The 27,200-nt window shown below is 50.5% G+C and overlaps 1 protein-coding gene across 1 annotated transcript; it reads right to left on the bottom strand.

Moving 5' to 3' along the window:
- SLC9A6 (solute carrier family 9, subfamily A (NHE6, cation proton antiporter 6), member 6) lies at positions 1 to 27,200 on the bottom strand. The gene is made up of 16 exons (XM_014963140.1): positions 26,935 to 27,200; positions 19,314 to 19,513; positions 18,842 to 18,919; positions 18,095 to 18,171; positions 17,038 to 17,150; positions 14,752 to 14,857; positions 10,383 to 10,524; positions 10,049 to 10,154; positions 9,731 to 9,819; positions 9,421 to 9,534; positions 7,775 to 7,886; positions 6,442 to 6,595; positions 6,242 to 6,272; positions 4,953 to 5,032; positions 4,227 to 4,332; positions 1 to 3,089 (listed from the first exon to the last, which is right to left on the bottom strand). The coding sequence occupies exons 1-16, from the start codon at positions 27,185 to 27,187 to the stop codon at positions 2,814 to 2,816; spliced, it is 2,037 nt and encodes a 678-aa protein (XP_014818626.1). The 5' UTR covers positions 27,188 to 27,200; the 3' UTR covers positions 1 to 2,813.

Genomic DNA, 27,200 nt, shown 5'->3' with positions numbered 1-27,200 from the left:
GCACGTCGTCACTTTGCTACAGATTTATTTCCATGTGAATTAATGAAACGGTACACACAATTCCAGAAAAAAAAAAAAATTATAGGCCCATAATCCTTCTTTCACAGTACAACGCAACAGTAAAGGATTTAGTCAGTGTAAACAGAAGGTCCAATAGTGATCATCAGCTATCACAGATCAGCTGCACAAACACCACAACTACGGAGTTAATGCCATTACTACACAAATCAACAGTATTAGTACAAATCATCTTTACCTACAATGCTTTTTCATGTGCAAAAACCATGAAAATTCAATTTACAGAAGCAGGGCACCTTCTCTAAATCTCATGGGGGCTGTAAACTGCCTCCTCGGGGCTGTCTTATCTATTTGGCAAAAGGTCTCAGGGTATCCTTAAGATATCCTTAACTTCATCTGCAGCACACAAGCCATCAGGGCTCTGCCTCTAGCACATTCTCTGCTGCAGCAGGACAAAGGAAATAATCAGCTGAGGATGAATGTGAGTCGCTCATCAAATCACTCCTGAATTTCCGCCTAGAATTCATTCACCAAGACTATTCAAAACAGTCCTGGCTTTATTATGTATGGATCATAAGAGTTCACAGGTAACTCATAAAATCATCATTTGTTACCTTTTTTTTTTTCTTTAATGCACTAACTGAACTGTCACTGGTGTCAAAAGCTGAGGCTTATGGTAACATGTTGGCAAGCTTAAAGAGAGTGGATAAATTGAAGTCGAAGGGTCAGAGGAAGAGAGGAATGCTACTGCAGTTATGGTAAAACATGATGCTGTGGCCACCCCAGTGACACTCGCCCCTGGGAGGGCTGGGGATGGCTTGGGAGGGAGCCCTGCGCTGCCCTGATGCTGCGCCAGTGCAGGGGACCGAGGGGACCATGGGCTGTCAGGGAGGAGGGCAGAACCGTTCTGCCCTCCTGCTGCAACAAGGCCAGCTTTGTAAATTGAATTCATAGTCAGATTAGACAGGAAAAAACAAGAGGTAATTATTTATCAGACCTCTTCAAAAAGGCAAAACGACGTAAAACAGGGTGTGGAAGTGATGCAGTAAAACCTAAAGTCAACAGGTACCTAACGTATTTTTTTTCTTTTTTGTTTTTGTTTTTTTTTTAAACACATGAAGTTACAGACATCATATAAAACGCACACTTTATGGAATTCCTGCATAGCAGGAAACAAAGAGGCTAGCGCTAATCCAACAGCTATGTTAACAGCGAGACTGCCATTTACTGGTGCAAGGAAGATGCCCTATCTAAATATAAACAGAGCATTACCCCCCTTCTAGAGGAGTCCTATGGCAACACTTAGACATTTTGTTCAGAAGGAAAAAGAAAGCATTTTCTTGGGGATAAACTGCCAAAATAATTAGTTTCACATCCGTGAATTTAAGGCTATGTTACTTAGACCTGAGAAAATTAAAAAAAAAAAATTATTTTCTCAACTATACATATACACTCAAAATTTTGGTATTTCCTGGGGAAAACAGCCATGGGGACATCGCTCTGAGACCTCAGGCTCAGATCCCGAGAGATGCAGAGTTTGTTCCAAGGAAAGATAAAGGGAGTCGTGAGTACTCAGACTCACATCTCATTTTCATATATTCTCTTTTAAAACACCTCTGTTTAAGCCCTCTGGAGAGGGTTAACTCCAGAAAGGGGCCTGTAGTGCACAGATAACCCTGAAGAGTTTTTATAGCAAAACGGCAGCTAAAATAGACAATAAAATTACATACAGTGAATTTCTGTGATTCACCCTTTTCAGGAGAAAAAGAAGGATGTCAGGGTTAACAATTTCACTGCACTTTTAGCCATTCTCCTAACTACAGAGTAAATCCTTTAACACTAGTGTGAAATCACAAATTGTTCTGTGCTCTTCCTTGGAAAAGAAAAAATAAAAAAAAACATTAAAAAACCCAACAAACCTACTATAAAAATAATGAACTCGCAAACATTTCTCATTAAATGGTAAGAGACACAGGAGAGATGGGGCGGGGATTACAGACACACAGCATGCTACAGAGTTATTAAACAAAGTGCAATGATTTTTTGACTATACAGGAGGACAGATGGACGGACGGACAACTCCCCTTCAGTACCACCTGGATGCTGGGAGCCTCTGGAGAGGCCCGGAGGTACCGTGTCAATCTGTAGCCATAAAGCTCGTGTTTAAGGTCGGCCAGAGTCCTGGCTGTCGGCTTTTCCTGGTGCCTGCCCTGAACCTGCTAAAGTAGGGCTTGGGCAGAGGGGCACGAAAAAGCAGAAAATCTCCAGCTCCCAGCTCAGGTTTCCCACAAAGCGAACAAGTTTATCACCGGCCGCTGCCCGGCGAGAGGGGCCATGGGCAGTCTCTTTCGCTGAGATTTCAAATGTGGCTATCCAAAGGTCAGAGACCAAAAAAAATAAACAATCCTCATCTGAATAGAAAGCGATTTCCAGTGCTCACCAGCACCTCCCTACCCTCCTCTCCCAGGCTCAAGGGATGAACAGGGAGTCAGCTTCTTTACCTGCCCCGCTGGGAACTAAACCCTTCGCCGAATCACACATTAAATAAGCTCACTGTGTGCAAAAGACTCTTACGCTAAAACAGTTCCACCCTACATAGTGCAGTCAACACAGTTTTTAACTTAAATTTGCAACTTGTTCTTTACAAGTGCTTGGCAGAGAATATTTATATTCTTCTGACACCATATAAATAATATTTATACAGCTTAGACATTTTGAGACATGCATTAGACTTTAGGTAGTACATATTTCTTGATCATATATGCAAATACTACTGTCAATTAAACCAGGCAACCTTATGCTGGACCGTGTCTTGCATTATCCAGGACATTTGACGGTGGCTCTGAATCGTCCATGGGAAGGACCAGGCGCGTTCCCCGGATGACGAGTTCATGGTCCCCAAAAGCAAGCTCCCGATCGAGGGCATCTTCGGAGCTGTTCCCCACGAACCGCCGCGACGTGCCACTGGACGCCACGGAGTCGGTGTTGACGGTGGAATCCCCGTAGGTCAGACTGATGTCCCCATCGTTCAAAATGAGGTCGGAGTCATCGTCCTTCAGCTGCTCTTGATTCTGGGCAACAAACAGGAAAGTGCTGTTTAACTCTGCCTGAAGAGCTTGGGTTTGAAATCCCATGGTGGCAGCAAATGAGCAGAGAGAGGCACCGAATCACAGACTCTCCTCCACCATCACCACAACCAGATGGGCCACACACATATCTCTGAGCCCACGAGACTCGCACAGCGCATCAACTTCTCTGCAGACAGCTGAAGAGGGCTCTCTCAGCTCCCTTCTGATGCCATAGCCAGACATAGGGGTAATGAAGTTTTGAGTGGCTTTGTCGGGATTAAAATACCTACGACAACAGGAACTGCATCGCCGACCCATCAGAACCTTCTCTATTTGGTGCAGGGAACCCGATGCTGATACTTTGTGGGCAGGACAGGAAAACTCCTGCCACGGAGAGCTGCTGCTGCAAGTGGCTCCCGGGCACGGCGATGCCCCAAGTGCCGAGGCTGTACTGGACAGCCCTGCTGGCACCATTCACCCCCAGAACCATGGGAGGACAAGCCTAACCAGCAAACCCAGCACCTCAAAGAGCGTGGGTGCACACAGGCTCTGCAGCGCTGGTGGGAGAGGGTGCTGCCTACACGCTCTCCAAAGCTGCTGGTCACCTCCCTGCCCTTCTGGGCTGCTCAAACAAGGGCTCTTTACCATTTCAGGAGCAAATCTAGTGGGAGGTGTCCCTGCACAGGGCAGGGGGTTAGAACTAGATAATCTTTGAGGTCCCTTCCAACTCTAACCATTCTATGATTCTGTGAGAATCAGCCCTGGTTCAGATGCTGGTAACCTTTTTGATTGCCAGTGATGCAGCTGAAGGCAGGCTGCAGGAATGGCTCAGCTGCAAGGCTGGAAGTAGGGGATGGGGAAATTGTGTGTCCTCCCAGCTGGGGATGGGGAATGAGAAGGAAACCTGTGACAGCTTTATTGAGCCTGTCACTGAGGAACCACCATGAATACACCACAAATCCCTTCATGACCAAACAGTCAGCTGGAAAAGCAAAATGCTCACGGGAATTAGCTCATCCATCAGCCCCAGCACCTGACCTTCCCCCAGGCTCCCAGCTCAATGCTGCAGAGCAGCATCCAAAAGCTGCAACATAAACGTGTCAACCGACACTGCAACAGAAAGGACACCAACGGACTCACTTCGTATGCCTGTGGACTCGTCAGGCACCGGGCAATAGGCCCACAGCACCCCGGGAGCGTGGTCGTCAGAGGAGGACCGCTGTGCGTCAGCAGGGGCTTTAGATAGCTACAGAGAGGGTTAAGGAAAAGAAGAATAGGGTGATATCGGCAGATCAAGGGGTGGGATGAAGAGACATCAAGGGATTCAGTGTCTTGAAATCACTAGAAGGAAAGAAACACAAGTCCCTGGAAACACAAAAATTCTAGGGATGAGGAACATGAATGCAACCAAACAGCGGGACATGAGCAGACCAGGGCACAGTCCCGGTAAGAAAAGGTTTGGCAGCATCACCCTGTGCCTCTCAGCCTAGCAAATTGCTCCTCTAACTGACAGCAAAGAATAAATTTTAGTGAATGGCAAAGCATCTAGTGAAAGGGTGACAAATGAGAAGACCCTCTGCTCTTCCTGCTCGCCTGCCACAGGGATCGAGGACACCTCGGGCTTCCAGCCTAGGAGAGCCCAGCTTTGAACTGAGCTACTGCTGCACTCCCAGTTAATGGTGGATGGAAACGGTCATTCCTCACAGCTGCAGACACAAGGAGGTGCAAATCAAAAATCAGCAGTGCGATGGGAAAGCAAACCCTGGCTCCTCTGCTGAGCAGGGAGCAAGTCACGCTCCCAGTCAATGGAGCTGCTCGGACAGACGGGATTTGGCATGGCACATGCCAGCCTCCATCCAAGGATACTTGTGATCGAAGTTGTACCACATGCGGAAGAGCCAGGCGCTTTCTGCCTTCGTACTCCTCCTCTCGCTCTCTGGGACACCCTGCAGGAGAGCAAGATATTAAACAGCAGCAGGGCAATGTGCCACGACCTGGGTCAGGCCCCCAGTTACCCCCATGGGGACATAAGAAGACACACACCTTCCCACTGCCTCTTCAGAAGAAACCATTGGGTTGCAGCGAATGTAAGGACATTGACAGCATGACAGGCTGAAGATGCTTCCAGCACCACGCTCTGCATTTAGCAGCATACAACAGCCTTAGGGAGGTGGCATCAAAGCACAGAGTGACCACTTTTCTGCTAGAGCCTTCCAGTTTCTGGCCCCAAGGTTTAAAGTGTCTTGGAGCCAGCAGCTGCACCCAAACATCACATTTAATAGTGACTGACAGGTCCAACCTCCATCAAATCTCGCCTGAGAATTTTGCATGCAAATAATCATGTGTTATCGGGACTCCTGGCTACCATTTGGTCAGAGAAAAAAAATATAGAACTGTTTGGAGGGGACTATGAATACAAGTACATATTTCACAGAAATTTGGCTTTCAGATTTATAGCTCTTGGGCTGCCTTTAGCATTTGACTCTCTCCAGGAAGTGAACAGCCCAATAAATGGCTCTGAATAAAATGAACCTCCAAGGTGCAGGATCCACACTGAAACCAAGGAGAGCTACAGCCACAGCATGGTCAGGCTCCAGATGTACGAGTGAGACAGCTCGGGGCTACTGGGCAGGAAAACTCCTGAGGCTGCAGGGCTCCAGCATTTATCTCACTGCGGTCGGTGGTTCCTGGGCTGCCACGTAACTACCCACAGGAACCAGGGGGGCAAAAGAGAGATTACCTGTGGGTAACAGAGTGATGGAAGATGCTACATAAAATGGGCAAGTAAACGGAATTTCTGTACTGCCCGGGGTGCTGGGATGAGCTGGAAAGGCTCTGTGTCATGCACATTTTGATATTTATTTCAGACCCAGCAAGGGAGAGACTGAATGTATCACGGCAGTAACATAGACTGACCAAACAGTCCAGTGTTACTTCTATGCCCTTTTTTCCAAGTGAATAAAAGCAAGCATCAGCATAACCACAGAGAGCACAGAAAAGCCACGACTCCTGCTGACTGCCAGCTCTTTCACCAGAGGAGCTAAAAAACCCTCCTGCAGCTGGAAGGGAGTGGGGCACACAAGGGCATTCACAGGATCTCCATGTAACCCTTGTACCAACGAATGCAGCACAAATTCCTCTGCAGAGGCACTCACCACGTTCTCCTGATCCGCGTCCACGCCGACTCTGCAAAGGAGAAAACAAGGACAGGGTTAGCACAAGCAATGCTAGGGACATGCCACAGCCCGGGTGGAAAGAAGGGGTGCAATCTTCCTCTTATCTCTTAAAACTGAGCACCTTAATACAAGAGGGAGAGGACAAGGGGGTACAAGAGTCCCGTGACCACCACACTCACCGGATATTCAGGCAGGACAGCATGGCTGTGGTGCCCCCACCAAAAACCCACACCGTGAAGAAGACAATGAGGAGTGTCGTGCTGAACATCATCTGCCGGGCGTAGGTGGCCGTGTCGCGGATGGCCAAGGCGAATGCCATGGCTCCTCGCAGCCCTGTCAGGGAAGGGAGGGCAGAGGACTGTGTCAGCTCATGGCACAGGCGGCTGCCCCCACTGCAAGCTTCCCCACTCGGGATTTAAATCACATTGCCCCACACAGGGTCCTGTTCCTCTGATGGGATATCCACCACCAGAGGAGACCACAGCACTTTAACAGTGATGATTTAAGCTTAAGCATATGCTGTGAAAGCTGGGGTTATCATTACTCTTTCCCAGCCCAGAAAGGCAAAGCTTCCTCCTGCTCCACACTGTCCACTCAAGCACAGGGCAGGAGGAGCTCATTCATAGCCTCATAGAATGGTTTGGGTTGGAAGAGACCTTAAAGACCATCCAGTGCCACCCCCTGCCCTGCCTCCCACCAGACCAGGTTGCTCCAAGTCCCCTCCAACCTGCCCTTGAACCCCTCCAGGGATGGGGCAGCCACAGCTTCTCTGGGCAACCAGGCTCTCACCACCCTCACAGCAAAGAATTTTTTCCCCACATCTCATCTCTATCTCCCCTCTACACATTTAAAACCACTGCCCCTCGTCCTGTGGCTCCCCTCCCTGATCCAGAGTCCCTCCCCATCTCTCCTGGAGCCCCTTTAGGGACTGGAAGGGGCTCTAAGGTCTCCCTGGAGCCTTCTCTTCTCCAGGCTGAACCCCCCAACTCTCTCAGCCTGTCCTCCCAGCAGAGGGGCTCCAGCCCTCCCAGCATCTCTGTGGCCTCCCCTGGCCCCGCTCCAACAGCTCCATGTCCTCCTGATGTTGGTGGCCCCAGAGCTGGAGGCAGCACTGGGAGGTGGTCTCCCCAGAACGGAGCAGAGGGACAGAATCCCCCCCTTGCCCTGCTGGCCACGCTGCTGGGGATGCAGCCCAGGGTGCAGGGAGCTTTCTGGGCTGCCAGCACACATTGCTGAGGCATGTTGAGCTTCTCATCCGCCAACACCCTGAAGTCCTTCTCCTCAGGGCTGCTCTCAATCCATTCTTCACCCAGCTTGTGTTTGTGCTTGTTCCTACATCTCAAAACCAAGGCATTCACACCACCAATCCTCAGGAGCCCTCTCCTGCCCAGCCTCTTCTCCAGACATTGCCCATAAAAGATTTAGAGTTGAATAAGGAACATTTCCAGGTGCTCATGGGGTGAGGAAGTGCAGATGGGCCACATGGTCAGAGGCAAGGATGCAGTAACGTACCAGCAAACATCATCATATGCTGTAAATTTGTTCCAATCTTATTCCTTCTCCCCAAATTCAGTAAAAATGACAGTGGGTAAATATTGGCAGCTCTTCCTAGGAAGATAGCAAGCTGTATTTGCACACGTTAAGGAAATTGCTCTTCCTATGTCTCCCACCACATCCCACCTCTGCTCACAGAGCCAATTTCTACTGCCTGCCGGAAACGTTGGGGAGCCTCAGAAACATGGGTCCTCTGGATGTAAAGATAATAACCCAGCTCCGAGTGGTACAGCAGCCTGGGAAGGGCATGCAACTGCCTCACTGAAGCAAAGCAAACGTTGCAATTCACAAATAGCACAAATAATGAAGGGAAATGGTGAGAGGACAGGTTGGATGAGTGAGAGGAGACAAAAAAATACCATGTCCCACTGTATGCTCTCCCCTGCCAGTTCCGTTTTCCACCCCAAGAATTATTTGTCCTCTGCAAAGCCCAAGTTATCACAGCTACCATAACCCCTCTGACATTCCCACATTTCACAGCTGGATTTGAAGCTTTAAGCCAAGTCCTGTTCCCAAAGATTATACAGCAAAATGAAAGCAGCAGCAGTTGAGAAGGAAAAAAAAAATAAATCCTAATACTCTTTCTGTTTTCATAGCCTGAGAGATACAAGAATCACCAGCCCCTTCACATTGCTTTTTATCTTTGAAGCTGTGCCTTTTAATACCAGCACCCAGATGGCAAAAATAATCTTGGAGCCAGTATTCAGTGTAGCCTTGAATAATATGGAAAATGCTTCCAGCTTTTACGTTCTTTCCCGAACATCATGAATTTGCATAAGAGACGTATTTCATGATCTCTCTCATGAATGAGCTATTTCATCAGCAAGTTAGCCGGTTCCTACCGAAGAGGCACAGCACAAAATTTCAATCCAACCACCCCAAAAGGGAAGTTCCCCTGCTCTTCGCTGCCTCCACCCTACCACAGCCCCACAAGAGCTCAGTGGGGGGATTCAGCAGACCCTGCCGCAAACCCATGCGCCAGCACTGGCAAAGGTAACAACATTTTGTTTACTCATATAAATCTGCTTCATTGCAAAGGGTTTCCCTTTGATGGGAAAAGAATTCCTTTAAAATCCTTGTTTTTCTGAGACATATCAGATTCTGAAACAAACTGTTAGCATCAGCCCACAGAAGGGGAAATCCTTTCTCATAACATCATTCAGAGACATCCACTGCAGCTTTAACTGTGCCACTTGACCAAAAAAAAAAGCTTTTTTTGGGGTCGAACAAAGGGAATGGCAGAGAAAAAACGAAATAAACGGCTATACCAGGCGGTCCCCTGGTGCCACACTGCCACAAGACAAAGCCCGGTGCTTTGGCACCACATTCACACTGAACGCTGAGTCCCTGCAGCAGCTAATTCCAATGCCCACAAAAAGAGACAAGATGGGGGAAAAAAGGCCAAACAGAAAAGCTGGGAAAAGAATCTCCATCTTCTTGAAATGACCAGCAAAAAGACTACTACACGGGAAAAAATCCCCTTTTAAAAATAAAGTTAGACTGACTGAAAAAAACCCCACACATCTGAATGAAAAACACAACTTAGGAAGGAGGCACCTCTCCCCTTTCTTTTCTTGTTTCATAAAATGGGATCCAAAGGATACGAAAGCCCCCACCACAAAGGTAGGGTTAAAGACGTGGTTCTGGAAGGTGAACAGAGCAAGTCCCATGTAGGAGAAGATGAAGTTTTCTGCCAAGAAATTCAGAAGCTCAAACAGCTGAAAGAGAAAAACAAATTAAAAGCAAGTTAGACGTAACATAGATTTAACAAGAAAAACATGTTAGCCCATCCGTCCCACAACCCTAGTAAAATCCATCTGTAGAAAGACAGATGCACTTAATTCTGGCTAGAGGGAAGGAAAAAATATTGAACCTGAAATTCAGAGAAGCTGAAGGAGGCTGAGGAGCTCTCACCTGCTTAGTTCTGTGTTGGGACTCTGTAGATAAGTTGTTATAGGTATAATGGGCCTGCGTGATCCCGCAGAAGAGCACGGCCACCACACCTGGGGAGCAGAGCACCACATTAGACCCCTGGTGATGAAAAGGGAGCTGAGCTGCACCCCAATAGCACAGGGAACTTAATGCAATAACCCCAGAACCCAGAATAATTAAACTTCTGAAAGCAGAGGGAAAGCCCCGGCTGCAATTGATGCTGGGAGAAGCAAAACTCAAGAGGCCCATGGTCCCTGCAGATCTCCATCCCAGGCTCTGCGGGGCTCTGCTGGAGCTTGCCTGTAAAGCCACACGCTTCGGCCAGCAGAAACGTGCTCCAGGACATCAGGAAGAACAAGCCGGTCTCCAGCAACGGGAACTCCCGGAGTTTAGTGAACTTGGTAACGTTGCAGATGGTTAAGGACAATGTAGAGAGGAACCGTAGGCTGAGAGGGTATCAAATCCAGTTGTGTATCACAGCAACACTCCATAGCCTGCTCTTAAAAAGACTATGGCATTGCCTTTCATTGATTTAGGCAAAAAAAATAATGAAACACTGGGTCTGGGTGAAATGCAGTGCAGACAAAAAAGAAGCTGTTATGCAAACACTTGGAAAAACCAACAAAAAGGATATTAAAGCTGTCACAACTCCAGTAGCTGCTCCCATGGCAAAAGATCCACTGAATATCCCCAGGAAGATCCCGATGGACTTGAACATTGCTGTGACATCAAATGTGTGGCTGTTGTCGCCCGCTGGCTGGTATGCCACAATTGAACTGAAAGAGGGAGGGAAAGCACACACAAGAACAAAACAGTCCTTAGTCCGGAGAGAGAGGCACCTCCATGGTGCCGCCTGAGCTCTGCAAAGCACTACCACAGCCACAGATACTGAGCCCGAGCAATCAGGGAGGCAAAACCCGAGACCCACACTGCAATCCCCCCGAGATGGCAGCACACAGAAACACATTCCCTCTCCCAGGGAGTTTGGGATTCCCTTTGCTCCTGGCCGGCATTCTGCTGTTCAGCCACCCCTCCGAGGCACGGCTCTGCATTTGCTCCTTCTAGACATTAGAGAGCATCAGCTCAAAGCCCCTCTCTTGCATGATCTCTGGCAAATCCACCTGCTAAGCGACAGTCCACCATTTATGATGGTATTATGGGGGTTTGGCATCAGGTCTCTATAAAGTCAGGCAGGCTGGGACCACAAGGCATTCAAAGAGGGAGCCTGCATCTCTCCACTGACTCCACAGAGGAGGAGGATGTGAATAACCCCTGGAGAACTGTCAGTTGTGCCCTTCTACTGCATTTAATGTGCACTACAGTGATTCTGCACTGCTCCCAGTTCTGAAGACAGTATCACAGGGTAGCAAGGCAAACAGAGGGGTGCCGGTTCACTACAGCAGCGCTGTTATCTTCATCCACCAAACTTCAACAGACCTCGATGAGGGTGGAATGCTACACTGATGCCATCTCTGAACCTGCTCCCTCCTCACTCCCGAGCCTTGCATCAGCCATTACGCTGTTTTATTTGGAAAGGCTGAGGTACAGGGGTCCCCACGCCATCTCCTAAATCCCATTTTAATGTCAACTTCTTATTTCTTACATCACTTTCTTTGATGTAAACTTACTGTAAACAACAACTTCCTAGCTAGCAATCCCTCAGCTGGCTCTGTTAAAACTCTTGATGTGAACTTTAAACATTTGCTGTTTAACCTCCTGAGTTATGCCGGAACGGAAAGTTACTGCCTCGCACACACATCCTGCAGCTTTCTCCCCTGACTATACACCAGCATTTTTCTGCAACAGGAATGACAATCCTTCCCTTTCCAGCATGTCACGGGTCACTTCCCTTGCTAAACTTCCCTGCTTTTAATACGTTTCATTTTCCTGCATTGTCTTTTATACTGCAAGCTGCAGACTTCTCCCTGTGATTTAGGTTTTTTCATCAATCCCATCCTTTCCTTCCCATTGACCAACATGCTCTTATTCTGGGGCTTGGGTTGTTGTGGTTTTTTTTAATTCCAGACTGGTTTCGTTTCCCCTCCATAACCAACTGTTAGGATGTCTGTTTTGTCTTTTAACCCCTTACAGTTGTCCTTCTGGTTTTGCTTTTTGCATTGCTAATAAGACACTATTTCCAGCTGCCCTTTGTGCACTTTATTTCCCCTGTCCCTGCCCATGGGGCTCCCTGTGGCATTTAGCCCCTGTGGAAACTCCCTTCGGAAGAGGCGGGTAGAGACCCTGCGGCTGCATTTACCCCCCTGCTCACGAACCGCAGCCTCGGCACGTCACTGCCCACCGGCTTTCAGTTCTGGGTTCAATTCCTCTTCATCTTCCACCCAGTTCCTTCCTGCCAAGCCAGGCCAGGCCAGGATAGTGCAAGGCAGGAACAGAAAGGCATGGATCCAGCTCCCCGGGAACGGACACTCATCTGGGACTGAAAGCAGGGAGGAGAGGAGATTGAGGGGCACCAAGCTCCTGCAGAAACTATGGAGGAGTCCCAGTCCCAGTTCGTAATCCTCCCCCAGTGCAGGGACGATGCCCCCAGTGCTCGCTTTCACCGAATCACAGAACGGGTTGGAAGGGACATCTGGAGATCATCTCGTCCAACCCCCTGCCAAAGCAGGGTCACCCAGAGCAGGTTGCACAGGAACATGTCCAGGTGGGGTTTGGAATATCTCCAGAGGAGAAGACTCTACAGCCTCTCTGGGCAGCCTATTCCAGGGCTCTGCCACCCTCAAAGGAAAGCAGTTTTTCCTCATGTTCAGATGGAATTTCCCATCTTCCAGTTTGTGCCCATTACCTCTTGTCCTGTCACTGGGCACCACTGAGAAGAGCCTGGCTGCCTCCACTTGCCACCTGTCCTTTAGCTACTGCTCAGCATTGATGAGATCCCCCTACAGTCTACTCTTCTCCAGCTGAACAGACCCAGGTCCCTCAGCCTTTCCTCAGCAGAGAGATGCTCCAGATCATCTCTGTAGCCTCCCCTGTACCCTCTCCAGCAGTTCCCTGTCCTTCTTGAACTGAGGAGCCCAAAACTGGACCCAGTGCTCCAGATGGGGCCTCCCCACGGCCTCCCTCTTCCATCGACCTGCTGGCCATGATCTTCTTGATGCACCCCAGGATGCCATTGGCCTTCTTGGCTACAAGGGCACATTGCTGGCTCATGGTCATCCTGTTGTCCACCAGGACTCCCAGGTCTTTCTCCTCGGAGCTGCTCTCCAGCAGGTCAGCCCCAACCTGTACCATGGCGTGGGTTATTCCTCCCTCAGTGCACGACCATTGGCAAGGAGCTGATGGTGCTTCCCCGGGCAATCACCAAACACATGCACTCAGCTGGCCATGGCTGGAGCCCCTCTTCACCCTGGGCACGAGGCAGCAGCAACACTAGCTGTCACCCCACCCATCAACACAGCCTGCCCACCCACCCAGAAACCCCCCAATTCCTCATCTTCCCAACTCACCCCTACTTCTCCTAACTGGGGAGCAGAACCATCCCTGTGGGGTTCCCCCACTTAAGCCTCTGCTGTGAAAAAGGCAAATGCCAAACTAAATTTATAAAAGGGGAACCATGAGTAGGAGCTCTGTGCTGCTCTCAAAGGAGCTTCCTTCTCTGGAGCAAGAGGCCCTCACCTCCTCCTTGCACCCAAGATGTGGGTCTGCTTAGGTGACTTGAGGCTGTCCCCAAGATACCTGCACCAACCAACACCTGCCGTGCTGACCGGGGCTGCCTTGCACTGCTTATGGTGATCATGAAGACCAAGACCATGGCGAACTTTAAAATGGGTATGGACTGACTGCTGAGAAGCCTTTGAGAAGTCAGGATGCTGCACAAATAAATAGGCCTCACAGCAAAATAGCTGCTGTCTGCAGCTCGGGGCTGCTGTTTTGGTGCAAATTATCTCATTGCAGGGAAGGGGAGCAAACTGAACTCAGTTTGTAGAAAGAGGAAGGCAGGAGATCAGAGCAAGAGCTATGGAGATGGTACTGAAACAGTGCAAGAGGCAAACCAGCATGCATGGCGCAGTCACCAACGTGCATGGAGACCCACCACAAATTTCACTGCTCCGCTGCTGAACCCACCCACCCAGAACCTCCCAGCAGGGGCTGGAAGACACCCTTCTCCTCTCCGCTCAGGATCACATCTTAAACATGACCAGGCTGTGTAGTGTCTGCTCTCACACCAGTGGTGACACCTCCAGCGTAAAAGCCCGAGCCAGAAATACAAACAGTTCCAGAAACCTCAACAGAAACACTCAATTCAGTAAATACAACTCATGCGGGTGGCAATACGAGCTCACAATATGTTCCTTGCTGCCTCCACCTCAGTAAAGCCCACGCAACCAGCACGGTGGAGTGACAAGTATTCCAAAAATATTTTCTGCATTAGTCTTGGCTATACGTTAACCCGTCACCACTGCAGATATTATATATTTCCAAACAAATTCCTGTGATGACAATGCAGCGAAAACGCAGATAAAATATGTCCTGTGTACAGAGGACATAAAATACTAAAGAATATAAAGTATTCTTTAGAAAGTCAGCAAGTTTCCCATGTATTTGGTCCAGGGTATTAAGTCCAGCTGTAAGAAATACCATCTTCTTGATGCACAAAAATTGCGGAGAGAAAGGAAACAGCTGCTTTACCAACTACTTCCACCTAAACAAAGGCAGGTATCTGTGGATGGGAAGGAAGACAAGTAGGAGCAAAGCCATCAGCAAGGGGTTGCAGTGGGATCCTGTGGCTGAAATGCAGAGATGAGGCCTTTCCCTTTTCCTTCTAGCTGGGTCAACTGGCCATAAAAGCCCGCAAATCCCAAGCTGTGGTGTGCAACAAGGAGATGCATCAGAAGGGCACTAGAGCTTCTGGGGACACTTAATATGGAAATCTGCTCTTCCAAACACCAATGCTCCTATTTCACAGGAGCAAGGCCAAGTGGCTCCCCCCAATGCCTGACATGTAACATACATAACAATTAAAAATAAAAACAGAACACACTTACGAAGACAGCACTATGGCAACGGCATCATTGAGGACGCTTTCGCCAAAGAGAAGGGCATACAGCTCAACATCAACCTGGAGTTCATGGAATATGGCAAGAACAGTCACTAACAAATAGAAAAATAGAGAGACATTCAAAAAGGTGCCGTTATTTTGGTGTAATCAAAGACAAAACGCCCCTTTTTAGAAAGCTGCACGTCTGTGCCACTCTGCTGCGATGGTGCCAGTGCCCCCCGTGCTCCCTTCAAGAGTCTCCTTTCAGATTTAGATTTGCTTTATCATTTCCCTCCTCCTCATTTTACTGAAACATGCACTGGGCATTAGGTCCATTGATTTTTTTAGCCGGCAGACATGAGCAAACTCTGCTCTGAGCTTCCCTGAGGCTCTGAGCTCATGGGCTGGACTACAGTACCACGCTGACATGAGCCACCCAGCTTTCGGGATGCTGTTAGCTCAGAGCGTCAGGGAGAGCCTTCCTCCACCCGCACTCCAAGAGAAATCCTCTGATTCAACACAGGTTGACAAACTGGAAGTGCCCGCACAGATGTGTTAACATTTCAGACCTAACCGGAAAAAGCCAGGCATCACCTCAAACCTCACTTGGGGGTTTCTTGTGATTTACGGCCACATGGCAGAGATGAAAACACCCTCAAGCCCTTCCACAGCCCAGTGGCTCCAAGGAGATAATGAAAACACAGCCGGTTTTGCGTATCAGCCTTGCAAAAACATCACATCTAAAGCAAGCAAGATGTAATGAATGGTGCATCGTGCACAGCTCAGGCTGAGCTAAGTCCAATCAACTTCTGTGGAAGTCCTTTAAAAGAGCATTCAGGGACTCATCTGTGCACACTAAAGGGGGTTTGGCCCATTTATGCACAGGGAAATGTTCCCATTTCTACCTGTGAAATCTTCTTGTTCCTATTCTGAAGCCTGAAGAAGGGACACGACACCAACAACTCGTCTGCAGCATTTCTAAGTGTTACTCTCTCTCTGTCCCATCGCCACCACACCTGTGAGGTGCTCCCTGCTACGTGCCCCCCTCTCGATGTCGGCACCCCGGCTAAGCTACAGGGAGGATGCTCAACCTCACAGCCACGCAGGAAGAGCTAAAGGAACTGGTGGCCTGAATGCACACCCATCCAAGATAGGCTCAGAGAAGCTGGGAAATCACTATAGCTTATTTTTTAAGCTTTTTTTTTTTTTTTTAATAAAAATATCAGCAGTAGTAGCCACACCACCACCTGGCAAATCTTAGGGAAACATCAAAAATAAGTTATTAAAAACTCATGGGGAATGCCCATCCACCTGGCAGACAGATGTGGCTGCTACCACGTTATGCTGCAGGTTATGTTCTGCAGTGTTATTCTTGCAAATATGCATATATGAACAATGCTTCTCATTTTGCCTTTGAAACCAGAAATGACTCATCATTAAGATGAGCAGGTAAAAGTCCCAACTCATCTGAAAACGGCAGCCACTGGCACTTGTTTCAAAAGGGCAGAAGACTTGGCCTACCCGGGCGTGCAATCTCTCCCTTCCCAGCAAAACTGACCAATATCTGCATTTCAAAAGATCCCCCAAAGCTGCTGTAACAGGGTAAATGCTGCCACACCCCCCGAAGGCAGCAAAGGAAGACATTTATGCCCTTTTCAGTACAGGGCAGGAGGAAGGAGAGGCCTTTCTGTGGTTCTGTGCTTTCAGGTGAAGCTGGAACATGCAAATAAACAGCTACTCTGTAAATTAATTGGGAACTATGTGAAATTCAATCAGACGAGCCGTGTTTTTCATAGTTTTGATTTACAAAGTGCTTCAGCAGACCAAGCTGTCACTACTGTCCTCAGTGCTGCCCATTAAAAGCAACTTCCAATTAGATTAGCACCTTCCAAAATCCCACCCAAACAGAAGCAGAAGGAAATCAGCTCAACTAACTAAAACTGTCAACGGAGCCCTCCCCATGTTACGTGTCCTGTTCTGCATCAGCCCTTGGCAAAAGATGGCAGAAACACAGTGGACCTGTTCCCAAAACCCAGCAAAGTCAAGAGAGAGACAGCCAGGACTTCACTGCCAACAAAGATTTTGGAAGCAGAGGTCTGGAAGGAGTGTTACATGGAACTGAAAGGAAATGAGAAGGCATGGAGACAAATCTCACCTCTGGGAATGTTGCAAATAAACTCCGAAATTCAGAAAGAGGGAACTTTCACGGGGTTCAGACTTTCTTCCCCTCTTCCCCAAAACTCCAAACAGATCAAATAGGTAAAATGTTGGGGAAAATAACCATGGAACATACCTGGGTCAGTAGCCGATACAATGGCCCCGAAGAGGAGGCAGTCAGTGAAGTAGAAGTCTCCCCCGAGCTGCCCAGTGACTTTCATCAGCGCCACGCAGCCATACACAACAGAGCTGGTGATCAGAAGAGGCAATTACTTACCTCTGCAGTGCAATAAAACGACATTCAAATGGGCTCGATTCCCCTGAATTTGCCAGATGAACCCCCTAATTAATCTGATTAACCCCAGATTAACCCAAACATAGGAACACAGGATGGGCTGAGCCTGGTGAAACCCCAGGGCCACAGTCTGGACGTGAGTGTGGGTCCACACACTGCACAAAGCACCTGCTGCACCAGACCACAAACACGGCACCGGGGAGGAACCAGGGCCCAAACTCCTCCACGAGCGTAACACAACTAAAGCAAAGGCAGCAGATGGGCTCGTGGGGTCTCGTGATCATTTTGCAGCATCTCACATTAAGGTGTCTCAGAGGGATGACCTTGGCCTGACTTCGAAATGGCCAAAACTTTCCCTGAGCAACAGAAAACGAGGATGCTGAGTTTTGCATGAATCCACTGGCCTCCCCAGTGGAAAACACCCTACGCCAGCTGGTGTGCGACTGTTGAGAGTGGGAATCATCCAGCTCCCTCTGCGTGCAGGGATAAATACTCTGAATGGCAATCAGCGCTCGCCAGGCACCTGCTTCCAGCAAGAAAGGACAGGACACGTGTTTAGGATCCTGCTCTCACGCTTACTAGGGCTGTGCTCTCAATAATTTGAAGTTACTGACTGCTTTTTCAGGACAGCCTTCAGAGAAGTGTGAAACTTTCCTCCCCATGTATATTCTGCACGGGATGCTGAGAAAGCACTAAGCAATTAGACAGCAATTGCCTTGCCCACACAGGGAAAGTCTGGACAGTCATTAGCGTTATTTGCCGCTGCTGAGTGGCGGGAGCAGAGAGCCCGTGCCATCTTTTAGGGCCAGGATTCGCAGCCGCAGCTCCAGGCTCAGAGCACGGCCCCTGAGCAGGGCTCAGGCCTCAGAGAAGAACCAGAGCAGCTCCAATGACTCACCCGATCACCAGGCAAGAAATGGCAGTGCCCAGAAAAGCGTACGCTAGGATGGATCCCAAGTTTCTGAAGAAGTGCCTCTAGAAGGAGGAGAAAAAAAAAACAAACACAAACCAACAAATGCACTGAATTATATTTTGTTATTTATTTCAATATTTATATTATTTTAACCCACGCAGCTTGCACCCAGCTCAAACGCCACGAGCTGGACAGGAACAGTACCCAGCACAACAGTGTACGCTGCCAGACCAGCAGATTTTAATGCAGCATTAATAAACATGAACATACCATTTTCTTGTACCCGCGTATTTAATAAGGTGCTGTTCCGAGTCCTGTGAACTGATTTCCTAACCCAGCAGCTTTCCCCCTTCCTTCTCCCGCAAGCTAAACAGGATTGTTTTCCTCTCCTTCCAAATCAGCATTTTGGAGAGCTGCTGCTTTCTAAAACCTTCTCACCCTCCTATGTGGTTCAAAAGCAAGCGGTGGCTGAAATGGCCCCGCTGACCTCAAACCTCTGCCCAAACCCATGCTGGAAATGGTTGAAATCACTGACCCATCCCGGGGCAGGGGGATGGATGAGACCAACCGGGGCACTCTCAGCCCTGTTTCCCACAATCCCACACGTGCTGGGGGAAACCGTAGCCAGCTCCACAGCCACGGCCTGCTGAGCAAGCATTAAAGCACTCTCAAGTATTAAAAATGCTCTGGAGGCAGAGGAACTAAAAACGTAGGTGCTGTAAAGGCACGTACCCTTTTCAAGCTGTAGCCTGCATAGAATATAATTGGAGGAAGCAAAATGTTGAAAAATACTTCAGGGTCAAAAGTCACCTGTTAAGAAAAAAAAAAAAAGAAAACAAAAAAACAACCAACAGTCAACTGGTTTGTTAAGACTTTGCAAGACAAAACACAAATAAGAATGTCATATAAAGTATATGGAGGGAACACTGTACTCCCGCCAGATGAAATGCTGTCGGGTGAACACTGAGGATTTGTCCAGGACCTTTTGAAGACAGAGCCCAGAGCCTAAACAGCTTTAATTAAGATCAGCTGAAACTAGGGTTCCATTACGTTGCATTCAACTTGCATTTTATAGCCGATCACTATCTGACTGAAGTAAAAAAAAAATAATTAAAAATAATCACTTAATCCAGCAGATACAGGCTCGGTCCCCATGGAGGGAGTGGGAAGCATTGCTCACCTCTCCAGTCACCGACTCCCTTACCTTTCTCAGCATTTCATTGTCCTGGACATTATTGAGCTCCTGGGCGCTGATTTCCCCCTTCAGGGTATACTCGTAGTACTTCCCGCTGACGTTCACCAGCAGCGTAGCGGGACTGGTCTGCACTTGGCAGCTCAGCGTCACGTTGTTGATGTCTCTGGGGACGTGGATGCCGTAGCGCAGGACCACACCGACCAGGACCCCTGGGGAGTGACACATGTGGGTGAGACCAGATGCAGCAAACTCCCGGGTCCCATCTCTTTGAGCATGGATGCAGCATCCGGCATGCCGGGATCCTGACCCTCTGCTCAACCATCATCCAAAGAATTCTCCACGTGATATTAAACCACCCGCGTCCTCCTATGAGCCAGGCAAATGCTCCATGCTCATGCAGGCTTTCTAACACCAGCCATGGACTGGTCCTGAAGGCTTTTAATTACCCAGCAATGTCAGACCCTCGCTTTAGAGCGGCAAACAGCCGACATCGAGGGCATGCCAGCTTTCTTAGTGCTGGCATTGCTGGCACACAGCTGGGGACCTGGGCAAGGCTGCTCACACATGCCCAAACTATGCACGTTGCACCCAAAAACCTGAATGCATCACATTTTGCCACTACAGAAATACAGTAAACCCATCATTTTTGCAGGAGATCAAAAAAAGGTACCAAGCAACTACCACAAATGCTCTGAGGATGGTGAGCATCCTTCAGAAGATGCTGCAGCACCACAGAGCCTCCTCCTGCGCCGGGGAGCTTTTGCAGCACACAGCAGCGATCCCCCTTTTCTAAAAACCATGGAAGTTTCCCAATCCAGACCGACCACCCATGTCTGCTCCTCGCCCCCAGCAAGCTCCAGCTCTGCCCCAGGAGCAGCAGCCCCAGGAGCCAACGCTGCCTCCGGCCCAGCTACTGTGCAGGAGAGTGTGTGGGGGGGCTAATTTGTAAGTCAGCGATTTATACGGCACTTCTCATCTGCAGCACAGCTGATGAGCTGCGCTCTCGGGTCTTGCATCCAGATTAACTGCATTCGCACAGCGTGGGCTCCTCCGGCTCCTTCTCACCCGCCTGGTGTGCCGAGGGCTCTCTGGACTGAGCTTTCTGACATCTGCAGGCTGGGGAGGAGGGACGTCCCACAGGACACCCTTCCATGTAGCCTTCAGCACAAAAGGGTTTGGGAACTCCTTGATTAAGGCAGCACAGAGCCGCCACAGAAATGCTGGATCTTAACCCCATCTCTGAACCACACGTTTATGAAAAGCTTTCAGACACATGGGAACTAAACGGAGACCGCAACGCTGGGAAGGCTTCTCCATTTGCCTCCCAGGACGCTCCCGCTTCTTCACTGTTAATTAAGATCTTGCTCTGTGCTTTCCTACACGCAGGGCATAACCCTGACCAAAGGGAATCATAGACTCACAGAATGGTTTGGGTTGGAAGGGACCTTAAAGACCATCCAGTGCCACCCCCTGCCCTGGGCAGGGACACCTCCCACCACACCAGGTTGCTCCAAGCCCCCTCCAACCTGCCCTTGAACCCCTCCAGGGATGGGGCAGCCACGGCTTCTCTGGGCAACCTGGGCCAGGCTCTCACCACCCTCACAGCAAAGAAGTTCTTCCCCAGATCTCATCTCAATCTCCCCTCTTTCAGTGTCAAACCCTTCCCCCTCGTCCTATGGCTCCCCTCCCTGATCACGAGGCCTTCCCCAGCTTTCCTGGAGCTCCTTTAAGGATGGGAAGGGGCTCTAAGTTCTCCCTTCTCTTCTCTAGGCTGAACCCCCCCAACTGTCCCTCCATCTCATGGGAGCAGATCCTGGGCTCTGCCATGGCTGGGCAGGAGATCAAGGGGCCCTGGGGCGTTCAGCATCTCCTGCAGCCCGTTCCTGATCTGCCGCCTGGTTTTTGCCTTCTCTCCCCTTGCCAGCAGTTTTCCAGGACGAGATTTGCTCATTTTGCTGATGGCCAGAAGAAGAGCCCCCACCTCCAGCCCCTGGGGATATCATGCACAGCAGGGCCACCCAAGCACACATCCAGCCCATGAGCAGAGGCAGAAGAATCGTCTGCAGACAGAGACTCACGGCTGCTCACCAATCACACTGGTGACACAGCTGGCTCATCTCAGGGACCAGCCTGCACCCAAAACCCAGTCTCTGGTCCAACACGGCACTTCTGCAGCAGAGCTGAGCTCCTCTCGCAAAGCTACCGATGCTTTCAAGGCATGCACAGTCAACCACGTGCTCACCACACGCTTTGGGCTTTATCCTGCACCACTGGCACGGAATTGCCCCAACAGGAGCAGAAAAGGTCCCTCTTGGCACAAGAAGGCAAGAGAAGCTGCTGCAGGGAACGTCACACCGTGCAGAGCATCCGAGAGCTGCTTTGATACCAGCATCACTAAGAGGGGAACACCAAAAAGGAATGCTTTTGCTTACTTTTCTCCCAGCCTCTTAGCTCCTGTGATCGGCCAGTGCTCCCAAAATAAAAGTATGGAAATGAAGGCAAGGATGTCAAGGACACGGGATGCCACAGCACCTACTTCCAGGAGCATGTGGCAGGGGGGGTGCACAGCATCACAGCATCGGGCCAAAGCACCCTGGCTCCCTTGCACCCAAAAGACAATGACACCCGAGGGGAGACAACAACAATTTTCACTGGGATAAAGTGAGCTTCAGATGGTTATTTACACCTGCTTATGGCTATTAAGCAGCTATAAATGGCTACAGTGAGAATTCAATTATAGAATCATAGAATGGTTAGAGTTGGAAGGGACCTTAAAGATCATCGAGTTCCAACCCCCTGCCCTGGGCAGGGACACCTCCCATCAGACCCGGTTGCTCCAAGCCCTCTCCAGCCGGGCCTTGAACCCCTCCACGGATGGGGCAGCCACAGCTTTTCTGGGCAACCTGGGCCAGGCTCTCACCACCCTCACAGCAAGGAATTTCTTTCTGGTATCTAATCTAAATCTCCCCTCTTCCAATTTAAAACCGGTCCCTCTTGTCCTGTCACTCCACTGACTGATCCAGAGTCCCTCCCCAGCTCTCCTGTAGCTCCCTTCAGATATTGGAAGGCTGCTCTAAGGTCTCCTTGGAGCCTTCTCTTCTCCAGGCTGAATAACCCCAGCTCTCTCAGCCTGTTCTCACAGGAGAGGGGCTCCATCCTTCTGATCATCTTTTGGCCCTCCTCTGGACCCATTCCAACAGGTCCATGTCCTTCCTGTGCTGAGGACTCCAAAGCTGGACACAGAGCTCCAGGTGGGGTCTTAGTGCGGAGCAGAGGGGCATAATCACCTCCCTGGACCTGCTGGCCACACTTCTCTTGATGCATCCCAGGATGTGGGGGGCTTTCTGGGCTGCCAGTGAACATTGCCGGCTCATGTTGAGTTTCTCATCCACCAGCACTCCCAAAAGGGTGGGAAAGGGGGAAAGCCAGACTGGAGAGCTATTTATCCTCTGCCCTTGCAATTCCTCCTCCGCTCCCACGGAGCAGGCAGCACCCGGGCACTGCGCTCTGTGGCCTCCACAGCTGCCTGGGGTGGCTTTTAAATAGCCTTTTTTAAAAAGAAAAATGCTGATTTTAGAGCTTCACACGGGAGTCTAAAACCTCCAGCAGCAGCAGTTGCCTGTTTTTGCTCAGCTGGAAGCCCATCCAGCGATCCCTTTAAATGCCCAGGCTCTGAGATGAGAGACAGGAGGGACAGAGGGACATGGCTGCTGGGAGTTCAGAATGATCCTGAGCCACCCGCCTTTCCACTCTTAATCCCTGTCCCAAAGCAGCGCCACATCCCACAGCACCCCTGCTCGTCCCCCCCGGCTCGATTACCCGGGCAGCTGCTCCTGGCCCTGCCTGCAGAATTCCCACCCTGGCCAGGAATAGGATAAGGGAAAAGGGACGTATAAACCGACCATGATCTGGCAAAGCTGCTGTGCTTGGGGCTGCAAAAATCAGGCATTTTCTCTTGCCTGGTAACAGGGTGCCTGGGGGGCTCCCGGAGCTCTCCCACCTGGGTAGGAAGAGGAACCCCGGTGCCAACACAGACCTGGAGGAGGAGCTGGTGGGGTGCGAACCCGCCAGCAACGCGCTCCCACGCAGGGACACCACCAGTTACTCATGGGGAAAGCACGTCCTGCACTGCTTAAAGCCAATTACTCCACCACCATTAAGATGACACCACCACCACCAGCCCCTCCTGCCCAAGGCTGGAGCTGTAATCATCACTCCCCACCTAACGATGATCACTGGAGGCACCCAGGACAAGCCCAACTCGGACGCCAAGTTTTTTTCAGTCACCAAACCCAGTCCTGGGCTCAGGCTGCCTGGACCAAGCCCAGGGGAGACCATGTAAGTCCTCCCGGTTCGGACACCCTCTTAGGAAATACTTCCAACTCTCTTGGCGCTCAAAGGGCTGTCCTAGCAGCAACCCGTGAGCTGCTCCACCAGTACCGACATGCTTTGGAAGCCAAAGGTTTTTACAAAACTGAGCCCTGGGAGGGAGTGGAGCGGAGGGAACCTGACACCAAGGAAGCTGCCAGCTGAGAGCTGCAAGGAGTAGAGAAGCTAAAGGCAAAGCTGGTGAATTAATTGAGTTCTTTTATGCAAAGTGCAGGAGATTATTTTCATTGCTTTTCTCCCAACTTCATTACAAAGAACAAAAGCCCATGGGCTTTTTGTTTTGGTTTTTTTTTTTTTAGGTGCTGTTGAACATTTCCGAGGTAAGGTTTTAAATGAAGACTAATATATTACCGTTCAGGCACTTAACAACAATGGAAGCGCACGGGATCCCCAGGCGAGCATTAATCTGGACACCAAAAGGAAAGAAAAATCTAGCGAGCAACTGAGGACAACCTGACAACATGCAATCTAGATGTACACAATCCAGGGGCCAAGTGGGAACAACTACAAGGAAACCAAACTTCTAGAGAAGTTCCTGCCACATCCACCATCAGGCCCCAAGAGGAACTGAAACAAGACTGTTCAATTAATCATCCTAAATGTTGAGTACCTGCGAGGTGTGAACCTTATTCAAAACACTGAAATGAAGCTTAGGGGCTACTAAACACGTATTGGCTCTCCATGAGATGAGTCCACGCTGTGCCCAGCTCTGGAGCATCCACTCTGTGCCGACAGCGTGATTTGTAAGATATAAATCCACCTGGAGCAAGGGCCTTACAACTTAGAGTAAAAACACAGCCCCCCAAGGAATCTCGGATGGATTTCAGCAAGAGATGCACACACAAAAATTTTCTTTGACTTGGTTGTTGGGGTGGGTTTTGTGGGTTTTTTTTTTTTCAATTAGGAAAAGACAAGCTTTTACAAATTGCTTTCTCCTGCCCAGATTTCAGGGTGTGTTTTGCAGCCTGCCAGCTGTGGCACTTCCACATTTTCCACGGACTTCCCCAGGGCTGAAAGCATCCCCAGGGCCGAAAGCATTGCGGGGGGCTGGGCACAGCCCAGCAGCAGCAGCACCCGGCTTTGCTGCCTGCAGCTTTGAAGCTGTTGCCGTAAAACACCAGCATCTCCCCACTCCTTGGGAAATCACACATCCCTTTTCCTATGGCAGCTGTTACAACCTGAGAAGCGAATGCCACAAGCCTGGAGAGCAGGGAAAAACTCGGGATTTTCTGCACGACCAGAGAGGTGACAACTCCGATTTCACCAGCAATTCTCTAAGCACAGTCTGCAAAAGAGCAGACAGAAAACACTCGTTTTACGGATCAGCAGGAGACCAAAATGACCCAGGTCGTCCCGAGAACAAGGAGAGCAATCAGGTGGGTCGGGGAGGACGGAGGACCAAGAGGAAGAAAACTCCAAGAGAAGAAGAACAAGGTTGAGGATGAAAAGATTAAAAAGTCCGTGCGTCGGCAAGCTCTGGGGCAGCAGAAGGAAGACCCTCCATGCTGGAAGCACGTGCTGCCACCGTGTAGCTCCTGTCCCTGGGAGGCAACCACCCCTGCCCCGGGCAGGAGGCCAGGAACACCTGCACCCGCCTCAGCAGACTCTGAAAAGGCAGACCAGTATTCTGTGACCCTGGGCCAACACAAGTGTCTCCACCCCTTCATTTGGAAGGACACCTCCAATTAACTGAAACTTAGGGTCACAAAAGCCAACGGCCCAAATGGGTCAAGTCAGAGCCTTCGGAGCAAAGCTTTCTGCTGGGTGGGGGGCTCACCCGGCCACGTTGCTGCTCTGACCGAGCTTGGTCGCACGTCACCCACAACCAGGAAGGGCAAAGACAGCACAGAGAAGAGACACGAACTGCAGCATCCAGCAGAAGACACATTTTCAATCCTAAACTCAACAATTCTTGCCTAGATAAGGCTCCATGGCTGCATTAATCACTCCCCCAGCACAACTCCCAGCCCTGCTTTGGTTGAACTCCCAAGTCATGCTAGATAACCCAGGCAGAGCCACATACCGCATCTTCATACGATGGTTCAGGCCACTCCACAAGGTCACGTCACCTCAGTAAACCACAGGTCACCATTGAAATCTAACCAGCTACAGACCCACTCCCCCGACCCACAGCCTTGCTCCACTTCTTGTGGGAACACATCTCACCAAGAGCTCCTGTCACAGAGGGAGGAGGAACCCCAAAAGTAGGAGCTCACACGCCCAGGTCACCGAGCGGCAGGACATGAGGCTGCTGGGCCCACAGGTCCCTGAGGAAGGCCAAGGGTGGGAGTATCTTCCCAAGTGGCCTCTCCATCCTTCTTGGATGGCTTCTGGAAATTCAGGTGCCCTACACTTAGGGTGGAAACATGACCTCTGGCCCCAGCGTGTGGTACGCAAAGTTTCTGACCACTGCAAAGCCTGACCTATAGGATCATGGAATGGTTTGGGTTGGAAGGGGCCCATCTAATCCACCCCGCTTCTTTGTCATGGGCAGGGACATCTTCAACTACAGCTGGTTGCTCAGAGCCCTGTCTAAACTGACCTTGAATGTTGCCAGGGATGGGGCATCTACTACCTCTCTGGGCAACCTGGGCCAGCATTTCACCACCCTCATTATAAAAAATGTTTTTCTTTACATCTCGTCTAAATCCACCCTCTTTCAATTTAGAGCTGCTACCCCTTGTCCTGTTGCAACAGGCCCTGCCCCAAGTCCCCACTCTCAGCCCTGGAGCAGGTAAGTGGGATTTGCCAGCATTGGGTGACATGGTTTTGGGGCCACTTGGCATGTGGTAGCTTCTGACCCCCGCCAGCTTCACCCATGCTGCAGCTGCCCTGGGAAAAGCCAACCAGTTCCTCACTGCCGGGGATCTGGGAGTAACACCACCTCGACACCCGGGGATTGGAACCCAACCAACCCTCCCGCCAGCAACAACGCTGGGCATGGGGTGAGCCAGGATGGGAGCATCCAGCCATGGTGGGAGGGGATGCAGAGTGTCCCCCCAGGTCCCCGCACCCCTTCACCCACGGAAGGAGCCTTGCCATAGCCCCTGGGTGACGGGCCACTGGGTACCCACGAAGGGAAGGGTGGGCTGAAAGTAGGTGGCCAACTCAGATGCTGATGCTGGCCCAGTGCAGAGCCGGGACTGGTCTGGATGGGGGTGCCAGGGTTTCCCATGGAGGCGGGTGCGTGGGGTGGGCTGAGGAGGAGTGGGGGGGGTGCGGGGGGGGGCGTGCCCCTCACCGTAGATCATGGCGAGCCCGGTCTCGTGGAGGAAGCGGGCGCGGCGGTGCTTGAAGAGCCAGATGGTGAGGATGGTGAGGGTGAGCAGGAGGATGAAGATGAGCAGGTTGGCGCTGTCCTGCCGGTGGCTCTCCTCCGCCGCCTTCTCCGACACGATCTCCTCCTCCAGCGCCCCGGGACGCGCCGCCGCCACCTCTCCGCCCGCCGCCCCCCGAGCCCACAGCCCCGCCGCCGCCAGCACCGGCCCCGCCATCGCCCCGGTACCG

The sequence above is a fragment of the Calidris pugnax genome, unplaced genomic scaffold, assembly GCF_001431845.1.
Source record: "Calidris pugnax isolate Ruff unplaced genomic scaffold, ASM143184v1 scaffold294, whole genome shotgun sequence".
Taxonomy (NCBI): Eukaryota; Metazoa; Chordata; class Aves; order Charadriiformes; family Scolopacidae; genus Calidris; species Calidris pugnax.
This window is presented reverse-complemented; position numbering and strand designations above follow the sequence as displayed.

Bases quoted from the DNA above. Each gene is read 5' to 3' on its own strand.
- SLC9A6 (XM_014963140.1), bottom strand. From the start codon at position 27,187: ATGGCGGGGCCGGTGCTGGCGGCGGCGGGGCTGTGGGCTCGGGGGGCG. The intron at 19,514-26,934 runs GTGAGGGGCACG...GTCACTCCCCAG, and splicing joins CGGGCTCGCCATGATCTACG to GGGTCCTGGTCGGTGTGGTC. The intron at 7,887-9,420 runs GTATCCTTTGGA...GTGCAAATACAG, and splicing joins CCTTTGTGGTGGGGGCTTTC to CTTGCTATCTTCCTAGGAAG.